Source organism: Gadus morhua, chromosome 9 (assembly GCF_902167405.1).
Source record: "Gadus morhua chromosome 9, gadMor3.0, whole genome shotgun sequence".
Lineage (NCBI taxonomy): Eukaryota > Metazoa > Chordata > Actinopteri > Gadiformes > Gadidae > Gadus > Gadus morhua.
The window spans coordinates 522,464-542,500 of NC_044056.1; the positions used below are offsets into that span (position 1 = coordinate 522,464).

Sequence of the window (20,037 nt, forward strand, 5' to 3'; positions counted from 1 at the left end):
ATTAATGTGCATTAGCCCCATCTTAATCTTGAACAGTTAATATAGAAAGTCAGTGGACACACAGGTCAGTCCGTAGGCATGTTTATTTTTATTGTTCATCAGCTGTACAGGTACATTCTCATATCTCCAAGAACATGTTGACTCAATCTCAGGCAAACATTACAAGCAGTCTATAATCATTCATTCCTTGGTCTTTATACCAGAGCAGTGTTCAAAGCCAGAGAAGATCACAGGATTTTCAATGTAGGCAACGATCTTTTAAAGGAGCATTATAAACAGAGCTTCCATTTCACTCAACCAGTCAATGTTCCCCTCCTTGTTAACAAGACTGTAAACGCAACAGTTAATGTTCACGGTGCCAAAGTTGTTAGACGTCTGCGATCTTAACTTTAAAAACGGATTGGGGGGGGGGGGGGGGGGGAACGACTGAATGTTGACCGTATAAACCAGTAGGCATAGCCTCCTGTGGTTACCACAATGGATAGAGTTTGGCAGTTACACATTTCAGTTGAACTGATGGGAGCTTTTCAGGCGATCAATCAAGGCGTTTACACTCCATTGATTGGCTATTGCTATAAAGGGAGGGGAAATGGTTCAGTTATTTCTCATAACAAAACCGAAAGGGCCAGCCAATCCCTATCCATCGTTTCATTGTCAGACCAGTCTCAGTTCCAATCCATATTGCAGCCAGATTTACAAAAACCCTACCATCCTACAGAACTGTATAAGAGCTCAACCAAAAAAATAAAACGCTATCTTCGATGGATAATTACATACGAACGAGGAAAAATGGTAAATGCGTGGTTCAGTGGCGATGTTCTTAAAAACAGGCGTAAGAAAAATATGGAGACTCATTTCTGCCATCTGCGGCTACGGCTTCAGGACTACTGAACCCAGCTGGGATGTTTGGAGGGCAGGAGAACGGCCACAAGAACTGTGACATTATAAAGCAAAGAATACAAAATATATATTTATATATTACTAGAGAACAATGGAGGCAAACTAAATAATTCAACGTGTTTTAGTTGCTTAACAAGGGAAATACAACTGTAGAGGGAAAGCTTCATATGTTGCAGCCAAGCATTTATGGTAATGACATAATTTACAGTTCAAAATACTAAAGCAATGGCAGCCTATTTTACAGATCTTACAAACCTTTAGACAATTCCACGTTGTCCCTTCCTGAAACAGACAGTTCAAGCAGGACAATTTCCCTTCCAACAATAAGATAAGAACTAGCGGCAGAACACGACGTGCCCACCCGTCTCCCCCTGGGATCCCATCGTTCTGTCCAGCACCGTGCCGTCTGATCTGAGAGAATACAGCCTACCTAGCACACCGTGAAGGCTTTTCTGTTAGCGGTGAACATCAGTCATGTTACCGTCACTAAACAGGACAGACACTCGGACCAAACTAAACACTACAAAAGGATTAAAATGTTCACGATAAATCAAAAGAAAACAGAAAAGGTAAAAAACAAAAACAATATTTCTATTTACAGAGAACAAAAATAAAAAAGGAGAATTTCTTGGTGATTGGTTGGAAAACACAGCCTTGAGCAACGAACAAGCATTAAAATGGAATAATGCATTCTGACTTAAATCTAGCATCAAAACGGTTGCAATTATTCTCAAATAGATATTCGGTCCATTACTCCGCTGGTCAATATTCCATTTTAGTTGGTCTAAAAAACAGGCAAACACCCTTCAGTCAACATTGATAATTCCCATTAAATGAAACACGGTACAAACAGGTCAATGATCACACATATCATCAAATGTCTCATTAGTGGCAAACGACTGCTAATAAACAACAGACATGTAAAGCTCCACCCTCAGACTGTCCGGTGTCCGTCTGATGGCGGAGCTTTACGGCAAGGCGGTATTGGATGAAAACAAACACCCTAGCATTAACATGAACAGGTCTCCATGGCAAACTACTGATTAAAGAAAAAAGTACTAGATCCTCAAAATTAAAATGGGAGAATCGTCGGTGGCTGAGGTTTAGTTAAGCATAAAATGACTCTTTTCATGATAAAGAACAGAGTGAGGACCATCCTTCAGGTGCATGAGAGGACCACTCTTTACCGTTTCAGAGTATATTTTCCAAGTGAGAGATTGTGGCATCAGCAAAAACAAAAAAGGATAGGCTCGGATCAAGAACAATTAATCTAGGGGTCTTGAATAAAGCAAATTAATAAAGGACACCTGTACGTGTGGACAGAACTGCAGCAACATGGGGCAGAACCGTGGGAGTCAATGAGCTGATTCAATGTGTGCGGATCTTAGGTCACTTAAGATATTTACAGATGTTAGTACGAGTCTTCCCTATGTTTGAAAATCCTTTTTAAGCTCCAGCAGTTTGGGCAACGAAAAACCCGCAGCATAGAGCAGACGAAAAATAAAGAATCAGTAACAATTGAATGTCAAGCGGGTATCTGCGCTCCTACGGTGGATGAAGGCCAATGTGTGCATGTTGATGTGCCCAGCTGTGTACCTGCCAATTTACACATGTTGGGTCGGCATCCATCTGCGTGTGCTGCCGCCGCTACGGACGGGCCTGCTCACCGATCCATCATGCTGAGGATCATCTCTGGAGTCAGGTCGCCGTTGGCCGCCGCCGCCGCCGCAGCTTCGTCCTCCGTGCCCTGCACCTCCACGGCCTCCACCTCCTCCGCCTCTAGACCCACCGCCTCCACCGTCAGCTCCGAGCCCTGCTCCAGAACCGCGCCCGTGGGGCCTTCAGCCTCCTCCTTCTTCACGATGATGTTCTCCACCGCTCCCGTGCTTTCATCTTCCACCTGGATGATGGCGGCCGCTGGGAGGGGCGTGACAAGACTTATTACAATCCATTTATGACACGGCTCTTCTCAAAGCGGTGGCGCGCTCCGTTCACCGGCATGGGCCTTCCCCACTCCCGCCGGTTGTTTATTTTCTGATGATTGATCGTTGCTAAGCATACAGTGACCGTTGTCAAGGAAAGGGGATTTTTGGCCTTCGATTCACGTCTTCATAACTTATCAACCCCAGCGTATTCGGTTGCCAAGCGACGTCAACGACAAACTTTTTCCCAGCTGATCAACACTACGAATGGTAACTTCTGGGTAAACATAACATTTTGAAAAGACACCGTGTGAAGTTATTTTTTCCTTTTGGCAAGTGATAATAATAATTGATCTGTTTTTTATAGCGCTTTTCTAAGTACTCAACGACACTTTACAAATAATCAAACAAAAGGAAAAATAAAAAAATAAAAATGTATAAAGTAGCCGTGTAATAAGCGGGATAATGCATTGAAAGCCGGTCATCAGCGAAAATAAGCCCCCCAGGGCGAAGCAAGACCCCTCCGCTTCGTGCATTCTATCCATTATCCCTACATAGTAGTAAATCACCATTTAGCTCCAGGAGGAGGCCCACCAGGACCACTACGGTATATGACACAGCAGTATAGGATCAGGGGCTGAGAGTAGCAGTATGTTGTAGTGTACATCCCAGGGGCCTCTCACCTGTAGCAGCAGCCTTGGCCGCGACCCGGGGGGACTTGGTGGGCGTCGGTGCGGGTTTAGGGGCGTTCTTTGGTGGGCGTCCTCGTTTCCTCTTGACCGGTGGCTCCTCGGGGGCGGGGACAGGGACGGTGGCAGGGGCCTGGTCCAGCTCCATGGCGTCTTGCTCCTCCTCCTCCTGCAGCAGCACCTCCTCCTCCTCCTCCTCAGCGTCCAAGTCGTCCTCGTCCTCGTCCAGGTCAGGGTCAGCGTGATCCTCGTCTTCAGAGGAAAGAAAAAACAAAATGCATTACAAACGACCCGATGGTCATTGCAGCGACTCCACATGCACGCTAGGGTTGACGTCAGACCAAACCACGAGCCCCCAACTCACCGCTGTCCTCCTCCTCGTCTCGCCTGCTCCTCATCTTCCTCTTGCGGCCCCTCCTGCCTCTCTTCGGGGTGGGGGTTCCGTTCTCGGCATCGTCAATCTCACCGTTACAATTCTCAGCGTGGCGCGCCATTGTGTTCTAGACAGGAAAGGACCGGAGAACATCAAACGTTTGAAGGAGGGTCTTCGAGAGGGGAGAGACCAAGGCAAAGAAGACAATGGGCCGTTGGTTACAGCAGCCTGCTTACCCGGCGTGTGAAAGTCTTGCTACACTTAGGGCAGACGAAGGAGGTGGGAATGAAGTTGGGGTCGTGGTAGCGTTTGAAGTGCATGTCCAGCAGCTGCTTCTGCCTGAAGGTCTTCTCACACTGGCTGCAGGCGTAGGGCTTCTCCCCCGTGTGTGTGCGCCGGTGCATCACCATGTGGCGCTCCTGCCGACAGCAGTAGTCGCACATGTCGCACTTGAAGCGCTTCTCGTTCTTGTGGGACTTCTGGTGCTGGATGAGGGCGTAGCGCTCGTGGAACACGGCGTCGCAGTAGCGACACTTCTTGCCCGTCTCGATAAACGAGTGTTGCTTTCGCAGATGAACGCCTGGCCAGGAAGAGAGACACGGGAGGGTGAGCATCTTCAGAAATAGGGAAACGCAAAAGCAGAGAGCACGGACTGCAGAACCAGTGTACGGAGCAAACAGATGTGCTGCAGCATGTTAATAAAACGTACCCAAGTCGCTCTTGCGGGCGATGACTGTGTCACAGTGGGGGCAGTGGAACTTGGCAACGTTCTCAGTGTGTTTCTGCAGGATGTGCATCTTCATGGTGCCGCTCTGGGTGAAGCGAGCATGGCAGATGTAGCACTCGTATGGCTTCTCTCCTAGAGAGGGTAGGTACACAAACAGATTAACCACCAACCCCATTGCCTCCAGAAACCAGTGTTACCCGAACGCAGCTAGGTGGAGAGTCCGAGGAGGCAGCAGGGCGTACCTGAGTGGGTCCTCATGTGTCTCTTCAGCTTGTAGGTATCTCTGCTGGCGTAGCTGCACAGGCTGCACTGGAACGGACGCTCTCCGGTGTGGGAACGGATGTGGCGCTTCAACTTGCTCACCTGGGTAGAGGGGGGTAAAAGGTAATGAGGCTCTATACAGCACAGTTAGCCCTGGAAGCTTTACACATGTTTCTTTGTGTAATCATGTTTTTGCCCGCCGCACAACTTTGATATTCAACTCTTGGCTTGAGAATCCAGTAGTCTCTAGCGTTAGGGTTAGTGAACACTGAGCTGGAGGAAAGTACCTCAACACTGGCATAGTCACACATGGAGCACTTGAAGGGCTTCTCGTGGGTGTGTTTGTAGCGCCGATGGCGAACCAGCTCTCCACTGGTCACGAAGGCCATGTCACAGTCTGTGCACTTGTGAGGACGGGTTCCTGCAAGAAAAAAAGAAAATTACATAAAAAAAAGTGTTGTTGGGTTTCTGGGCTTAGTCCTTGTGCTACTTCAGAGTCTGAGGGGGCTTAACCCTAACCCTAGGGGGTGAAGAGGGCCTACCAGTGTGTGTGTTGAGGTGGTTGCGGAGCAGGGTGACCGTTCGGAAGGCTCTGCCACACAGGTGACATTTGTGGGGCCTTTCGTCAGTGTGGCTCTTCATGTGGCGGTCCAGGTTAGAGCGACGAGGACAGGTGTAGCTGCAAAGCTCACACTGGAACGTCTTCTTCACACCTGCACGGGGCAAAACAGGGCACTGGTTGGAACCATCTTCAACCATTTGATTCATGCTTGGTCAATAGTTACTTTTTGTGTAGGATTTTATAATACACTACTGCTACTAAAACTGGCCACCAGCAGGGGGTGCTAGAGATGCAATTGAGTGGACCATGAGTCCCTTACCCTTCTTCTTGATCTTGGTGGGTTTCGGCGGCTTAATGTTGCCCACCACCTTCTCAGCGTTGACTTCAGACAGAAGCCCTTCCTGCTGCTCCTCCTCAAAGTCATAAACACTGACGTCCATGTCCTTATCACCCTCCGCGTAGCGCAGACGACTCTTCTTACCCTAGAAGAAGACCAACAAACCCGCAGGCACTCAATATTCTAATACACACCATGATCAGAATTTGAATCTTTAGAAGTGAAGCCAGTAAAAGTTGATGTTTTACCATCACCTTCTTGGACTTCTTCAGGGCCGCTGAGGGGGGCTGGTAGTCGGGGTCTTTGGACCAGGCCGAGTCGTCGTTTTGGACCTGAGCGGGCTCGTCCTCCCCTTCCAGGACCTGCGTCACCTCCTGTTCCACCTCGTCCTCCTCTTCCAAAGGATGGGTCTCCGTCCCCTCCTCCTCCTGCTCCACCGTCTCCACCTCCCCGTTGGCTCCCACCTTCACCACCTGGTTGGAAGCACCACAGAATGAGGTTCAAATAACAGCACCAAAGGGGTTACAGATGTCCTGCCCAAAAGGGGCCTCTTAAACTGGACGTCCAGAATGAGGTTCAAATAACAGCACCAAAGGGGTTACTAATGTCCTGCCCAAAAGGGGCCTCTTAAACTGGACGTCCAGAATGAGGTTCAAATAACAGCACAGAAGGGGTTACTAATGTCCTGCCCAAAAGGGGCCTCTTAAACTGGACGGCCAGAATGAGGTTAAAATAACAGCACAAAAGGGGTCACTAATGTCCTGCCCAAAGGGGCCTCTTAAACTGGACGTCCAGAATGAGGTTCAAATAACAGCACAAAAGGGGTTACTAATGTCCTGCCCAAAAGGGGCCTCTTAAACTGGACGTCCAAATTGCCTACACAACGTGACCCGTGTTGGTGTAATGCACATCAATTGAATGCAAGTAACGTTTCCCTACCTGGAAGCCTTCTGGCAAGGGCAGGGTGTGGCAGATAACAGGGTCACCGTCCTTGGGCATGGCAGTGGCGTCCACAAAGGTCCCCTGCTGCAGAGCCTCGACCGTGGAGGCGGAGACGGGAACCTGCACCAGCTGCAGCTCACCCAGGCCCAGGGCCGCTTGCTCCTCCATGTTCACCACCTAACACAAGACCGTCTCCTGGTTAGAAACACTCTACACGCCTTCATCAGACCGCCACTCATCAGTCCAGGCACTGCTCTGACCTGCAGGGTGATGATCTGCGTCTGGTCCACCGTGGTCACGGTAGCCTGATGCGCACCACCAGCTACCCCTCCACCTACTGCAGCTTCCATCACCTAAAGGCAAAGCACGTTGATCAGCCCGGATCCATGGCTAACATTATGGGCCAAATCAAATAAAACACACTGGTCGAGTCAAGCTTATTTTTATAGCCCTTTAAAACAACAGTTGACCAAAGGGCTGTACAAATCAAGAGAGAATGAGGGATTTGAAACTGGGCACTGAAACTGGGCACTGAAACAGGGCTGCGGTTTACCTCCGTCTTCATCTGCAACAGGGCTGGATCCAGGGACTCCATCACCATCATCTCCACGCCTCCGCCCCCCTCCTCCAAGAGCTGCTGCTGGTTATGCACAGCCTCCATCCCGTCGCCTGGACACAACACATTAAGACACCGGTTACCAAGAAGCCACCCCATAGAGCTAACTTAAAAGTTATGATCTCGAGAAGATCGATTGAACGTAAACAAGGATGAAACCACCCGTCTAAATAGACAACAAGTGTACACTTGCAGAGTCAGAGTTATGTCTGTGTTTGTGTTTGTGCTGCTGAATCCATATGTGGCCAGCCCCTGAGAGCCACAGACCCTCACCTTGGTCCAGCACGATGCCGGTCTGCCCATCCACCACTCCGCCGGCCTCGGCTGCCTGCTGGAGCAGATCTGCCACCATGTCCTCCTGGCTGTGGACACTCTGGATCGAGGGGTAGTCTTTGGTGGGGTCGTCCACACCCCCGACATCCTCTGCCGTCCCCTGGTCCATGCTGGGTAGGCTCTGATTGGTAGCGATGTGGAAGACTTTAGTTTCCCAAATCGGTGGAGGGTACGCAATCAAATGGTAATACTGTGACTCACATGTATCCTACAAATTCCTCCTGTAACTTTATGTAGCTAATGTCACATCCAACGGACACTGACGGAACATAAATACAAGGTTTTGTACAGGTGCTCAGCCTTTTGTGAGTTACCTGGAAGCACATCGCACCTCGAAAACTCAATGTGAACATCTCCTGACAGAACCTCTGCAGCTTCCTGGCACAGAATTTCGTTGCTCAATAACCTTTATCTCATCTCAGCCTGATATTCCAGCTAGCCTCTCTCCCTTTTCTCACTGTCAGCCTGCCAGGGGAAGGAAGGATTATTCAGAGCACTGAATCAGCCACACATTTTCAGTACATTAACCGTGAACTAGAGAAGAGACACATAACAATTATTAAGCTGTCAACCTAAAAATATATATAAATATAAATGTGATTATGCTTGTATGCCGACGTGTGTTCAACTACAAGGCGAAGTTGCCCGAAGATTTTTTTTTAAACGAAGAACTGATTATTAATTAGCTGAAAATGTTCATATAGGGCCGCTAATTCCCTACGGCCGCCTTCTTGAATCAAGAGTCAATGGTGATTAATTAGGAAGGGGCCTCTAATAATTTATTTAAGACACAGCAATGGACTAAGTTCGACAGCGACAGACCATTCATCCAATATATACACAAGTGGTCGCCTTCACACATTGCACATATAGTCGTATTTTTGTACCTCTCCTAGCCGAATCGTAGAGGGAGCTCTCTGCTGTTATACATCACTGTGTATGCCGTTCTAGGTGGCTTTAGATAGAGACAAGCGGGCAAACGGCGTAACAACAACTTGGATTCCAACCGTGGTGGAACGAGGGGAGACAATGTTCCCTCAGGAGGACCTTGTTTTCGGGGCGCCAGGCGAAAACGACGGACAGAAACACGCAGAGGTTGCAGTAGTCACTTTGCTATAAATGCCTCGTCATCCTCCCGCGGTGGCCTGATTTTTTTCCTCGTGCGCCATATGCTAGCCGCGGAGCTAATGTGATGCTACATGCGTCGCCACCGCAATTTGATGTTTGAATGCATCCGGTGGCGCGGTATAGATTTGCACAACGGTAACATTGTGCTGTTGACTTGCAATGGGATTCGCCTTGTACAAAACTTGGAGGAAAAAGTGTAGTCGACATGTTATAACATGGACGCGGGAAGGTTAGGCCGTAGCCTCGGGGCTAGGAGGGAAACCGCCTAGCTATTGCTAACCGTATATACTTTTTAAATATTAACCCCGGTTCTTCCATTTAAAGTCGACTGTGCCACATAATGGTGTAGTGTAGTGTTAGGTTGTATTTATTAGAGTATGTGGATCAATGTATTCAAAGCATTACGTAATTCTGCTTCCACATTTTCAACCCGACAAGGCGAGCGTTAGCCCGCTATGCTAACGCAGCCCGCCAGTTTCCATCTCGTCTCGGCAGTAAAAGACAGGAAACAAAGAGAGGACCGAGAAAATGGACGCCCGGCCTAAACACTTAATTCACATTATTACAGTTATTCATCTACCGTTTCAACACTACTACAGCGGATACCGCTGCAATTAGAGAGGGCTCAAACTCTATCGTGAAAACTTCTGTTATTTAAACGCATTTTGACGGGGATTTCAATAACGATAGAGGGAGACAAACACCCCCCGACAAGCCGCCCAGACCCGGAGCCCCATCGTGACACCTAGAGGCCGAATAAAGATCCTGCAAACTCCCCCTTCTCTGAAAAGTAGTAGTACTTTACCTCTTTTAAGTCTGTTTCTCCTCCCGGTGAACTCCACTGAAAGCGCAGAGACTGTGCTACAAAGTTGGCAGGGCAGATAAGAAATGCAACCTTCTCCGACGCTTCTTTTAATCCCTCTCCCGCTTTTGCAGAGTAGGCTATGCCACAAAATGGCAGTTGGGAGCTCAGTGCGCCTGTGCGACCGCTGGGGGGTGGTATCGAATCTTGTGCAGCCACCCTGATTGGCCAGGAGGGGCGCCCCGTTGGAATACATAGAAACCTTGAAACCAACCGGGATCGAACCAGTTTAGGTCAATGTTGTGGCTGTAGATTTCCCCTGCGACTACGATAACTCTAGTTACTATTACTCTGGAGTTAAAATGCTGGTTATGAGTTGCTTTTATCCAGAGCGTTTCAGAAATTAAACTTGAAGTAATCATTGTAGGCCTGCGACAAAATAAATGCAGTTTATTTTGAGGACATAGGGACTAACTTTAAATGTTGTTCAGCTTTAGGACTAACGTAATGAAGAAAACGTGTGTTCATTTCTACACTGCTTTCAGTCATGACTAGGCTACTAAACTGAATTGGATGTTTTTATTTTTTATGTTTACAGTCTATACGCTCAAAAATGGACACCAGACACGGAACAAGCAACACAATCACTTTAGACATATTTTAATTACTTATATACATTTGACATCAGGCAATACAACTGCCAGGCAATATTTTATAGAAAAAATATTTTGCTTCCAATGCTGCAGTCTATCAGCCTTATTGAAAAAAATATATAAAATCTATGTTCTGCCTCACCTTTTTTCCTATGGTTCATCTTTTTTTTTTTCTATAAATCTTAATCTCCCCAAAGGCTCACAGGATTCCACCACCACTCGAGGCACTTACACACTGAAGTATTCTAATCTAGAGGTATATCTGTAGATTATTGCTGTCCTAGGTTCACTATCGGAGGTATACAGTAGCAAATAGAAGTGCGACCATTGAAGAAGATGGTCTTCAATGATTCAGCAATAGCCTACAGCCTATTTTCTGTGTTCCCTTTTCATGCAGAACTGAACTGGCACATTTTAAATGCATCAATGTTTTAGCACAGATTGCCCCCAACCACAAGTTTTCTTTTATACATTTTAACAACTTTGATCATGATCAAAACAAAGAGCACAGTATTGAGTAATTATTGCTTGTAATTAAACAGGATTTCAACCATGGTTTAATCCTTACTAGGAAAGCAGCTTCCCGATTGAGTCTTGTTTCAATAGCGGTCTTTTGATTTGAGGCTGATTGCATTTCCCGAGGGCCTGCCCATCTTATTTGGTTTCTCTGGGGGAAAGGACGGGGATCGGGCTGCAATATGATTAATGCAATGTTTGATCCAAGCACTTGGTTAACATGAGAGGGAAAATAAAACCCAACCAAAGACTGCTCAGACCTTAAGACCCCATACATCAGTAGTCATGGGTTGGGAAGATGAAAAAAGACATACAGGTTAAAAACAAAAAAGGTTTCCTGGTATATTATCATTCCAATTGAAAAGTATAGGATTTCCCTCTGGGCCTTTCTTAAATCCAGAATAGTTTACAGCAGTTGCCCTTTTGTTGATTCTATGAACTCTAATGCTGCCGTTTATAAACATGCACCAATTCATGGGTTACTCATTACATGCTCTTCTTTCATCAGAGAAAACTAAATGCTCCCAGCATGCTCCTTAATGCAAGCTACTCAGCAAATCAGAAAATAAACCCGAATACTATGATTCTGTTTGGTTAGTTCACATGGTACATTAAGCGCTCTGTGGAAGACTTGTTGAATTTGGAGTCATCTTCTGCAGCCGGGTTTCTGTAACAATAACCCAAATAGAAATAGACAATAGCTGAAGTGCTTTGAAAAAGAACCCAATAACCTTTACAGTAGATAATATACAGTTGATGCATCACCAGGCATAATAATGCTTTTATAAAAGAATACAAATAAATGTACAAATTAAGAGTATGCTATAAAATAAAAACAAATGTACAATACAATCACATAACATGTACAATTCCAGTGAAGTATAGTTATATTAGTATATATATATATTTATATTTCAAGGGAGAACAGGCTGAGCAATTCTCATGCATATCATTCACACAATGGCACCGAATCGCTTCACCCAATGGCTCCTAACTCTCATCACACACACACATATATATATATATATATATATATATATATATATATATATATATATATATATATATATGAGCTTTCTCATCAAACGGGAATAATTTAACAAGCAGATGACCTCCCAATGTTATGCAGTCAAACACAAACAGTATTTGATCTCAAACTAAATCGATTGAGCCGAGGCGCAGGTTTTCCCGTGGTTAATCGGCAGTTCCCTTTCCTGAAGGATGTAAATGAAGGAATAGACACATACATAGACCAATGAATGTACCATCTCAGTAGATTGGCTTCTTTCTGCAGATTGTGGTGGGAATCCTTTTCTTTGTGGGCTCGTCTAGTGGTTAAAGAGGCCAGACACACCTGGAGTGTCCCAAGATCAGTTCTCTTTCGAGTTCATGTGTTAGTCTGTCTGTCGTCCATCCATCAGTCTGTACGTTTGTATTTTTCTTGAGCCAGACACTCAATAGAATCCATTCCTGTTTCCTCGTCCTAAAGGAGCTTTACGTTGAAGACATATTCTAGTGTCCTATTGTAGTATTCAGAGGTAGGCCTGGGAGATAAGGGGACTGATGCACTTATTACTACCAGGGTACCCCTGTATACCTGTTAGGTAATTCACAAGTCAGGTTATCCCCCTTATGTTTTAGCATACAATGTTTTAGCCCAAGAAAGGTTTCCCTGGTTCAATACAGCTGAACACAAATAGTTTATTGCTAGCTTTGTGCTAATAAGCATTTCAAAACTCAAACTCAAAGATAATAAACGTAATGACAGCAGGCACTGGTAAGTTTGACTACATCTACCAACTACGAGTTTACCAAGTGGCAATAATGAAGAATTTATAATACGCCATCATCCAAGTTAATTATGAACCATATCACTATTCATAACAAACCGGGCTGTAATAAACTATGTTTGAGGGAGTTACTGCATCTTAACAACGGATTCACTCGAATAAAAAATAAAGTTACACACAGCTCCGTCTGAACGCTATTTGTATCTTGAATCCAATGTGAAATCAGAATACCAAAAGTGCAATGAACCCCCACCTCCTCTTCCAACCCCGGGAGGCATTGATATGGTTGCTTTAATACATATAATCAAACTCAGGAGCTCAATATAAAAGCATAAATGCTTGTTAAGCCTTCCCTCCCCCTTCATTATCCCATCAGTCAGTCCACCCTTCCTGAGGCCCGTCCGCTCATCTCCACCCTCTTCTGTTTAAGGCAGTTCACTCTGCAGCCCCTATCCACAGCTCATGTACAGAGAGAGTGTGTGTGTGTGTGTGTGTGTGTGTGTGTGTGTGTGTGTGTGTGTGTGTGTGTGTGTGTGTGTGTGTGTGTGTGTGTGTGTCACTACCACCAGACGTACAGAGTGTGTGTGTTTGAGGGAGAGAGAAGGCTGTCTTCAGAACGCTGTGCTGGCCATGCCTCCGGGCGTGAACAGGCTGGGGAGACCTTCCTGTGACGTCTCCACGTGCCTAAAGGCCATCCTGCCCTCCTCGCCTGCCACACAGCCATCAAACACAAACACACAAACACACAATGGAAGGAAAACAACACAACCAATGAATGGAGGGATGTCGTGATATTCAGACACAGAGGCTCATGGTCCTTCTGTGTATCACAAAGTAAAATGGTATACAGCGGAAATGATTGAATGAGATTACAAATTAACCCAGTATACGTCCAATACAGGACATATACAGTATATGACAACCGATGGATGGCAATATGAATACATAAAAGAAAGAACAAATCGCTGATTAGGTTTTTAAACTTCGGCACATGGATACTAAATAGAAAGATGAATCATCGTTAATAATAATAATATTGTTATTATACCCAGCACAAGAAGGGCTTGTTTGGCAGCGTCTCGAACTTCCTCCTTGTCTGTGCGACACAAATACACCAGCTGCTCAATGCCTTCTTTGGCCTGGAACGCAGAGAACAAAACACACACACTTAACTCTTTTACTTTACTATCAAGTCATTTAGGAGAAAAAAATGCATGACAGCGACCTGGCTTGGAGCCGAAATAGATCGTGAATATTAAGCCTAGGAATAATGCCTATGTTTAGAAGCCCATTAACTTGTTTGCCTCTCCTCAACTACTTATAAGAAAACACATTTTGTAAGTTGTTGGTCTTTTCATTTGTACCAAATATTATTGCATTTAATGTATTTTCTTTGGGTTGGGTTTGTTCTTTAAACGCTACTATAAAAGGCTGAGCGGTAGCGCAACAGACGGTTACTCCATCCCCTTGCATTTGGCTCCACCCAGTGGCCACTGAGAGGATGACCGGCCAAATTGCAAATCTGATCCTCCACACCTGCACCTTGTTAGGTGAACGAGCCCGGTTCACTGAGCCCTGGGGGAAACAACGAGTCCCAACAGCCCGGCCCCAGCGGATGCAGACAATAATCTCCAGCTTCTGCAGAGTTTAAAATCAGTTGCCGATCTATGGGCTGAATATCAGGAAATGAAACTCGAGTCTGGCCTGAGTCTACAATGAAGGGTGATTGGCCAACCTAATGGCCAAACTCTTTATGCAAATGGAAGCGAAAGTACTCTAACCTTTGCATAAAGTTAACCGAAGTTCTTCCTTTGTCTCACCACTTTCTAAGCACCCCAAGCCCCCGCACGCATGCGGCGTGAGATTGTCCCATAATCCTTTGCACCACTCAATATAAGGTCCAATACAATGGGAGGCGACGCCATCTGGAGTGAGTATGATGAGGCGGGGCTGGAAGGACTTCGGTCTGAGGAATCGCTGAGTGACTCAGACTCGTTTCCCTTGTTGGATTATAACATGTTCTTCAATAAATGTCTCTGGCCAGAGGTCCCCCTTCAGAGGGCTCAGGGCGCACTTTAAGCCAGACCGTCTGTGGCAGTTTGCGTCTGGTCAGTCTGTGACTGTTGTATTTCTCACAGTACCAACCTTCAAGCACGCCAGAGCCTTGCAGCCACACACCCGCGTCTCCACATCCGTGTCCTCCAGAAGCTCCAGGCAGATCACCAAGGCCTGGGGGGGGGGAAACACACCGTGTGTAAAGAGGACGCACATAGAAAACGAGTGCATGCAAATACACAACATGACCGTATGGAGGCAGGAGGGCTGATTGACCTGGGTGAGGGAGAGCTGGGGAATGAATAGGCAAATTCTTTACAGAGATATAATCCTGTACTGTTATGAACAGTTCACAGAGCTTTGTTTGGCAACTGCGATCTGATACTACCATAGCTTTACAGCAACAACAATTCCATCGCACGGAAATGTCAAATAATAGTTTTCCGGGAAATTCTATCCATTAAAAATATTTGAGTGTTACTACAGAAAGTGTATTGCGCCTCGCACATGAAGACCAGTTGCACACTTTCAGAAACCCATAGAAGCTTCCTAACACACACACACAGCTCACCCTCTCGCGGGACCTGGGCTGCTCGGCCAGGCTTCTGAAGAGCGAGCTGGCCGAGGCCGACACCTTGCCTCGGTGGTCCCGCAGTAACCTAGCGACCGCATGGAGCCCCTCCCTCTTCAGGCTGCAGTCCGGGGGGCGGCGCAGAGCGCGCACCAACACTTCCTGGTCACCTGACGAGAGGCTCTGGACCAATCGGACTGTGAGGCGGGAAGCGGGAGGATAGAGTAAGGTACTGTGTAGTGGCTGAGGGAGCACTTTGTAGAAGTCACCATGAGTCGACATCCTCACTGATACCCCTGGCAGATGTGTACCTGGCGTCATTAGATAAGAAACGTTCACACTCAACTACTCATTGCAATCCTTAAAAACATCCTGAATGTACCAATTTGCACTATTAAAAAGCTGGGCAACACTACTGTGCATTCTTATTTATCTTTATTCATCTGTATTTTTTATTATTTGTATTATCATATCTTTTTTTGTCTATTTTCTAACCATTCTTATATATTTAAAATGTTGTTGTGAATGACACCGTCTGGATTGCATTTAAAATTTGTTGTACCATGTGCAATGACGAAGAGATTCTGATTCTGATTTCCTATGTCTGAATGTACTATGCGTGTCTTAACGTGTACATGCGTGCATGTGCACGTGATAGGTCCACACACCCTCCTCGGCCAGTTCACTGACGTGCGCGTTCAGGTCTTTAATGCCTTCCACCTCCAGGTAACTCCACAACTGGAAGATGGTCACGAGGACGACGTCTTTGTCGGTACTCCTCCGTGGTAAACGCCGTTCGAGTATCCGCTCCACTAGACGCTGGAAGACTGGAGTCCCGCATTCACAGACCCATACATATGAACACACATGTAATACAGAAACACACGCAGTATGAGCCGAGACACATATAACCAGGTAACACAACAAACAGAAACAGCACTATTAACATGTGTACCCAAGTCTGCGGCATCGGCCATCTTCTCAGGCAGTTTGAAGGAGCACAGCAGGCCAAGGGCAGTGAGGAGGGACTCCGTGGTCACATGGTACAGATGACCCCGCCCAACACACTGTTGCCATACCAACAAGGCCCCTTGGCAGTGCTCCAACTGCGGGATAACTGATGGAGGAAGAAAACGTTTTTTCAGAGAAAAATGATTTGACCGGTGGTTGAACTAGATGGAAGAAATATGATATTTACGGCATGATCTCTTTGTAAACGTCTTAAAGGTCCCATGACATGCCACCAGGTGTGGTGTGATTAGCCGTTACAAGCCGTTTTGGAAATCTGCCCCTTATGTCATCACAAGTGGGCGTGTCCATCTAGATGTGTGTGACGGCTAATCCCAGCCCTCCTGGTGGCAGGTCATGGGACCTTTAGGGGGGAACTCTGGAGCAGGGTTTAAGTTGAAGGGCTGGGTAGTTGGTCTAGAGATGGCCGTTAGTTACCTTCTTCAGGTCGGCTCAGCGCTCTGGGGGACTCCTTTGCGGCCCGCCGCACCATTTCCAAGATGCGGGCTTCCAGCAGCAGTCGGTCTAACGCGTACATCTCACCGCAGCGCAGCGGACCAAACATTCCCAGCCGCTGTCAAAGAGACCCCAGCAACATTAACAACAGATCAAGCTCTGTGAGCTTCAAAACCTGGTGACTCGATACCGTAGAAATATAACCGATAATAATAATATCTACTTCCCATTCCATGAATAGATTTGATTAAGGCAAAACAATGATAAAGAATGTCATTTTTTGGACTTCACTTTGGATTGAACCGTACTTTCGGGACGAAATCAGAGTACGGGAAATTACGGGAAGGAAATAGGAAGTTTTCAAATAACAATGACGATCAGTTGCTCCTGAGATTGTATTAACTTTCTTCAGAATTATATTCACCACAAACATTTCAACATAAACTACATGTATACTATTTATAATATTAAGTACTTTGTAGCCTTAACGGTAAACCTCATTGATGTAAATAGGATGACGGATCTTACCAGGAGCTGGGAGCTGCAGTTGTTCAGGTGGACCACTAGGGTGCGGTCTAGCGCAGCACAGCCAGTGGTGAGAAAGGCAGGGGAGGCCATCCAATCCCTCTCATGTTGGGCACTAGACACGAGAAACATCGTTAAAGAAAGGCACCATACAACCACCTTTTGTGGGGTGGAACCTGTGCTTCAGAAAATATACAATGTGTAGGGTTTAGAGGCCTCTAGCGATGAGGTTGCAGATAGCAACCAGGTGAATCACCCCCTCTAACCTCTCCCTTTTCAAGGACGTATTAGAAGCTATTGAGGCCTGTACTGACCTGCACTGACCTGCACCGACCTGTACAGGCCTGTACCGGCCTGTACCGGCCTGTACCGGCCTGTACCGGCCTGTACCGGCCTGTACCGGCCTGTACCGGCCTGTACCGGCCTGTACTGACCTGTACCGGCCTGTATGGTGCAAATAGATACTTCCAAAATGACGTTATCTTTTACGACAGCATTGAGTGGCCGTGATCATCTCCTTGATACATTAATAAATAATATCTATTTAGTCTGAAAACTAAAGATCATAGCTTACAAGTAAGATGGTGATTATAATAAGAAAATCTAAAATGATATTCTCCAGAGCTCTTTGTCTGTTCTGGACGACAGTAGAAACATGGCACTGCAACATGCTGGGGAATGTAGAAATAAAGGGCTTATTCTTAATTAACAAAAACATAATGATTTTTAATTTTCATAGTATTATACTCTAATTAATGTCTCTGTCTTAATTACTCTAATACTCTGTTCCATCAATTCCAAATTTGTTCTATTGATTCCCCTAAATTAAACACGCTACACCTTCAGGTGCTTGATGTTGTGTTGTTCTGACCCCCCCCCCACCCCCCAGCCCCAAATTGAATTATTCAAGCTTTACATTATTTTTGGTGAAAAGAATTTCTATTTATATTAATTTCTTACTACATAAACTAAGGCGACTTGCTTAGCACTTCCTTTATTATGCAATGAAAATACGAGGTCACACCACTAGATGGCAGCACAACATTATGTTGGTGCATTTCTTACAGTATGATCGGTGATTATTAGAAACTTGCAAACTATTTTCCTAATCTGGAAGTCAGGCATGTTGGTATTCTCTAGAATAGATTTAAGATTATAGAATATGAATTCTGGATATGTTAAACACAACAACCAAAAGGAAATGCCAATCTTAAACACAGACCTGCCGTTTCGACTCTTTCTTCCTGCACCGTCCTCTTCCTCATCAGCGTCCGAGCCATTCAGAAAGTCGAAACTCCCCAAAGCGGTTTCCACAGTGAGGCTGACGATGCTAGGAGACCGGCTGTGCTTACCGCCCTATAGCGGACACACACGCACACACACACACACACACACGATCAGACATGAAGCAGCAACCCTAAGCACAAAATAATGTATGATCGCATTCAGCTAGACAACCACTTACAATGCAGAAGACACACACACACACACACACACACACACACACACACACACACACACACACACACACACACACACACACACACACACACACACACACACACACACACACACACACACACACACACACACCTCACCTTGAGCGTGAGCTGCAGCAGCCGCAGCTCCTGCTCCAGCAGCTGCAGCTCGGGGAACTGTCCCCGGTAGTCGTCCAGCGACGAGACCACGGCCTCCAGGGCCTCCTCCACCCCGCTGTCAACCAGGCCCCCCTCCTCCCCCTCCTCCTCCCCCTCCTCCTCCCCCTGCCCTGCCCGGGCCCCTCCCCCGGGCCTCTCCTCGGGGTCCACCAGCACCCTGTGCGCCAGGAAGGTTCCGTCCTGCGTCGGCGGCGGGCCCCCCTGGCCCCCCGGCGGAGGAGGGGCCTCTGGCTGCGGGGCGGTGTGTGTGAGGGGGCCACCCCCCCCCTGGAGCTCCGCCGCGGGGTCCGGGAGCTCCATTGTGATGTCGGTGATGGAGAGGGGCGACGCCAGGGGGGTGACCTCGGCCCCCAGCGAGCCATCCGCGCTGCTCTCGCTGATGTGGCTCAGCGAGCGCATGAAGGGCCTCGGCGTGCCTCCGGTGGCCGCCGCCGCCGCCGCCGCCGCCGCGCTCGCTTTGGTCGCCGCTGGCGACGGCTTCCCAGAGTCCTGGCTTCCCCCGCCGCCGTTGGCGGGTAGGACGGCCGTGCCACTCCCGTCGTCCCTGCAGAGAGCAGAGAGCGATCACAGGCAGGTATAAATATATATATATACAGAGAGGCTCCGCAATGCTCAATGAAAGAATCGACAAAAGAGCAGCGGCGAGTAAGGGACTGATTTGTTTGTTTGTTGGGCGTTTGTTATTGGTAGTAACAGAAGTTAACCACACCTCTGGAGCTCCGCTTGGCTGTCCGCCGTCCCCCCCACCCCTTTGTGGGCGGAGTTAGGTGTTGAGGAAGCGGCGCTTTTAGGACAGAACGTGATGTCTATCTGCGGGCTGCTACTTCCTGTCACTGCCGGTTGGCGATCTGGAGTGGTTACCGCTGGCTGGGGGGGGGGGGGGGGGGGAAGAGAGAGAGAGAGAGAGAGAGAGAGAGAGAGAGAGAGAGAGAGAGAGAGAGAGAGAGAGAGAGAGAGAGGAGAGAGAGAGAGAGAGAGACAGACAGAGAGAGAGAGAGAGAGAGAGAGAGAGAGAGACAAAGACAGAGAGAGACAGAGAGACAGGGAGACAGAGAGAAAGAGAGACAGAGAGAGAGAGAGAGAGACAGACACAGAGAGACAGAGAGAGAGAGACAGAGAGAGAGAGTTGTTGAAACCGTCCACACCACCCATAACAGAGCGGCCGGGGGACGTGGAGGGCTGATCGGGGGGGGGGGGGGGGGGGGGGGTCCTG

General features: G+C 47.2%; 2 protein-coding genes across 7 annotated transcripts in view; both read right to left on the reverse strand.

The window, feature by feature from the left end:
• Positions 1-65: 65 nt before the first annotated feature.
• ctcf (CCCTC-binding factor (zinc finger protein)) lies at positions 66-9,732 on the reverse strand. 2 transcript variants are annotated; one of them, XM_030366619.1, is made up of 16 exons: positions 9,596-9,732; positions 7,994-8,127; positions 7,603-7,783; positions 7,267-7,382; positions 6,974-7,066; positions 6,711-6,890; positions 6,020-6,244; positions 5,754-5,916; positions 5,415-5,585; positions 5,160-5,293; positions 4,854-4,974; positions 4,594-4,743; positions 4,121-4,464; positions 3,876-4,011; positions 3,506-3,763; positions 66-2,817 (listed from the first exon to the last, which is right to left on the reverse strand). In XM_030366619.1, the coding sequence occupies exons 3-16, from the start codon at positions 7,769-7,771 to the stop codon at positions 2,564-2,566; spliced, it is 2,514 nt and encodes an 837-aa protein (XP_030222479.1). In that variant the 5' UTR covers positions 7,772-7,783; positions 7,994-8,127; positions 9,596-9,732; the 3' UTR covers positions 66-2,563. The 2 variants fall into 2 exon arrangements, with proteins under 2 accessions (XP_030222479.1, XP_030222478.1); XM_030366618.1 differs by lacking the exon at positions 9,596-9,732 and having other exon boundaries at positions 7,977-8,118.
• A 503-nt stretch (positions 9,733-10,235) lies between these two features.
• LOC115551090 (rho family-interacting cell polarization regulator 1) overlaps positions 10,236-20,037 on the reverse strand; it is a 47,238-nt gene continuing 37,436 nt past the window's right edge. For all 5 annotated transcript variants that reach the window (XM_030366616.1, XM_030366615.1, XM_030366613.1 and 2 more), the window contains 11 exons: positions 19,534-19,691; positions 18,765-19,368; positions 18,389-18,522; positions 17,170-17,281; positions 16,624-16,759; positions 16,133-16,294; positions 15,846-16,004; positions 15,178-15,374; positions 14,697-14,780; positions 13,600-13,690; positions 10,236-13,260 (listed from right to left, as the gene is read on the reverse strand). In XM_030366616.1, the coding sequence (XP_030222476.1) occupies positions 13,163-13,260; positions 13,600-13,690; positions 14,697-14,780; positions 15,178-15,374; positions 15,846-16,004; positions 16,133-16,294; positions 16,624-16,759; positions 17,170-17,281; positions 18,389-18,522; positions 18,765-19,368; positions 19,534-19,691 (1,935 nt within the window). In that variant the 3' untranslated portion in view covers positions 10,236-13,162. The remainder of the gene's footprint in view (positions 13,261-13,599; positions 13,691-14,696; positions 14,781-15,177; positions 15,375-15,845; positions 16,005-16,132; positions 16,295-16,623; positions 16,760-17,169; positions 17,282-18,388; positions 18,523-18,764; positions 19,369-19,533; positions 19,692-20,037) is intronic.